This window comes from Abramis brama (assembly GCF_963993115.1).
Source record: "Abramis brama genome assembly, chromosome: 12".
Lineage (NCBI taxonomy): Eukaryota > Metazoa > Chordata > Actinopteri > Cypriniformes > Leuciscidae > Abramis > Abramis brama.
In genome coordinates this window covers 30,281,081-30,284,063 of record NC_139974.1, presented here as the reverse complement: position 1 = coordinate 30,284,063, position 2,983 = coordinate 30,281,081, and the positions used below count along the sequence as shown (strand labels likewise).

General features: G+C 43.2%; 1 protein-coding gene across 1 annotated transcript; it reads right to left on the bottom strand.

Annotated features, from left to right (window-relative positions):
• On the bottom strand, positions 1 to 2,733 carry marcksl1b (MARCKS-like 1b). The gene is made up of 2 exons (XM_084130075.1): positions 2,443 to 2,733; positions 1 to 1,303 (listed from the first exon to the last, which is right to left on the bottom strand). Exons 1-2 carry the CDS (start codon positions 2,527 to 2,529, stop codon positions 767 to 769), a joined length of 624 nt encoding a protein of 207 aa, XP_083986201.1. The 5' UTR covers positions 2,530 to 2,733; the 3' UTR covers positions 1 to 766.
• Between the last annotated feature and the right edge of the window lie 250 nt (positions 2,734 to 2,983).

Below are 2,983 nucleotides of genomic sequence, written 5' to 3'. Positions count from 1 at the left end.
TGTAGGTAACCAACATTTATTTACCATTATCAACTTTACAATAAAACCAGTAACATCTTTAAACATTAGCAAAATAAAGAACAAAATTGGTCAAATGTATTTACAGAGACCAAAAAGCAGATCAAGGCTCACATTTAACACATAACAACTCTGCTTCTTTTAAAACTTCAAATGTGAACATAGCAAGCTCAAATGTGTTTTTATTTTGTTTTTTTTGTTTTTTTTAAAGCCAAGATGAAAATTAAAATGCGATTTCAAACAAACGAGACAAAGCCTTCTGGATATTTAAAATGGTTCTCTATACACCACAAAATACTTAAATTTGGGTTAAAATATAGGAATGTAGAAAGTTGGCAAGTCTTTTTCGATTTCCTTTTTTTTTTAACAGTCATTATATGTGGTGATGTTTATCTTGCACAATTCATCAGTATAGTCGCATCTATTCGGTGGTGGGCTTGAAAGATGCTCTTCCTTGATTCCATCCTCAACTCACTCTTGCACAGACATCCTGCTTCCAAAAGGTTTCGGCTTTCGCTCGGAATTCCAGATCTTTGAGCCATAATCAGGGAAGTGAACTAGTGAATCTAGTCTGTCATTTGTTATTAATCTTGAAGAAAGTGGCACGAGGAGTCTTTTTTTCACATACATGTGTATATATACATATACATATATCCATGTATATATACATATGTATACATATACACATATATATAAATATATATTTTTTCTTGGAAAAACAGTTCACAAAGTCCTTTGTGAAGTACAATCACTCCTTCTGTTCGGATGGTGCAGGTGTTGAGCTGGTCTCCTCTGTTGGTTTTGTGGGCTCTGCAGCAGGTGCAGCAGCCTCTTCCTTGGGGGCAGCAGGCTCCTCAGCCTTGGCTGCGGTTTCCTCGGCCTTGGGGGTCTCGGCGGGGGCGGGTGTCTCCTCGGCCTTGGCCTCCTCCTCCTTCTTCTCCTCAGCGGCCGCCCCGTTCTCCTCTGTCTTCTCTTCGGTGGCCGGAGCAGCAGCGGGAGCAGCCTCTTCCTTCACCTCAGCGCTCTTCTTGGTCTTCTTCAGCGAGATGCCCTTGAATTTGAAGGAGTTCTTCAGGGAGAACTTCTTCTTCTTCTTCTTGGGGGTCTCCTTGGTGGCCTCGCCCTCTGGTTTGGCGGGCTCTCCCTCGGCGGCGGGCGCGGGCTCGATGGCATCGCCGGCTCCAGGCTCAGATTCCTTGGCTGCCTCCGCAGAACCATTAGTGGTGGCGGCGTCTCCCTCTGCCTTGGCAGACACATCGCCATTGGTCTTAACGTGGCCGTTCTCCTGAGAAAAGGAAAAACAAAATTGACATTAAAAATTAATGCAACAGAAACCAATATGTTTGAATATTCACTATGGGTCTACAATGTACACATATGTAGCAGGGCATTCCCTCAATCGTCGACGACACATCAGTGACCCGTCACGTAAATAATGCATGTCTTCGAGGTGACGCCTTGCAGTACCGCACACCACCGAGCGAGGGCGATAGAGCCACACCGAACACACACAATGCGAAACGAGACGGCAGCTTTGGAACAAAAGACTGAGATCGAGCGAAGCACGATGGAGAATTTCATTGAGTTTCATTCACCATTTATCCATCGACGATAGAATAACTACAAACGTCGATTTAAAAAAGTAACGTAAAATATAAGTACACTCATTGATAAGAAAGACGTTTTGTCACATAAAACCTCAAAAGCTTGACCAAGTGTGGACTCTCGTCTCGATGTCTAGACTTTAAAGCTCGTGCGTCTGCAAATTAAGACTCCACGCGCTTCATAGAAAAAAAGCAAGCAGAACCCGACATAACCTCACGAGATTTTTTTTTTTTTTTGAATGAAAAAAAAAAAAAGGACAAATGATAAACTAACACAAAAATGTATCGAATAGAATGTATAAAATACTGAAATGAAAATATCTGAAAAACAAAACTATATACTCAAATACCAATTACAACCACATTTTCCAGATTGATCGCAACCCCCTGCTGTTAACCCATGCATAGTGAATACGTGCAGCATCCTCCTACACTGGCATTAATGGAGATCGCATGGCAACAACACCGACCGTCTCCAAGCGCTAGAAACGGACTTTAACGGGAGAAATAAATCGTGAACACGTTAAAAAAAAAATCCGCTTTCAGCTCAAGACAGGAAACCGTGTTTAAATAGCATAATGTGATTCTCTCGAAAGAAACCGTTCGGTTTTCTCGCCTACCACTGCCACGGGACATGAAATGATAAATAAGACAATGCACAAATGGTAAACTTCTTCTATTCCGTTGTTCTCCCATTAAAATCACCGTCTTTTTCGTCACACTCAGAGTGATACTTAAATGGCTGACGGTGGTTTTGCAACTCTCGCCGAAGCACTTGTTGGTCAGATGTGGGTGTGTCGCAGATGGGGAGATGAATTACCTGTCCGTTAGTCTTGACGGCAGCCGGGTCAGCAGCGGCGGCTTTCCCCTCCACAGCCACTCCTCCCTTTGATGCCTGGGATCCCATTATGCTTAATGTGGTTTTAAAGTAAATTAAAAAGAACTCAAATTCAGGTAGGTGGAAGAATAATCCAGACCAAATGGCGTAACGTGCATCCAAAGGCGCGAGGAAAGTTTTTTTTTTCTTTTTTCCTTTATAAGGAAAACTTGAGATGATCCACTGTCTTCCACCCGTGAGCGTCGAAGGCGACCTACTACTACCAGTTCTAGTTCCACAGCGCTTCAAGATAACCAAAAGCCCCGCCCATGGGCGTGCCTCGGGAACTCGAACCAATCTGAGGCACGGCCCCGCCCACTTATTGAACCCTCCATGTCCCACCTCTTTTGATTCCACTTTATGTCCATGGAAATAGAAAATGGCATCAAACTGTAAAGAAGAGGGAACCAACAGGATGACTTGTTGAATTCTCTGCTTACTGAGAGCAATGGGGTTTCAGTTTAATTGAACCCATTCACCCTCA

Bases quoted from the DNA above. Each gene is read 5' to 3' on its own strand.
- marcksl1b (XM_084130075.1), bottom strand. From the start codon at position 2,529: ATGGGATCCCAGGCATCAAAGGGAGGAGTGGCTGTGGAGGGGAAAGCC. The intron at 1,304-2,442 runs GTAATTCATCTC...TCCTTTTCTCAG, and splicing joins CCGTCAAGACTAACGGACAG to GAGAACGGCCACGTTAAGAC.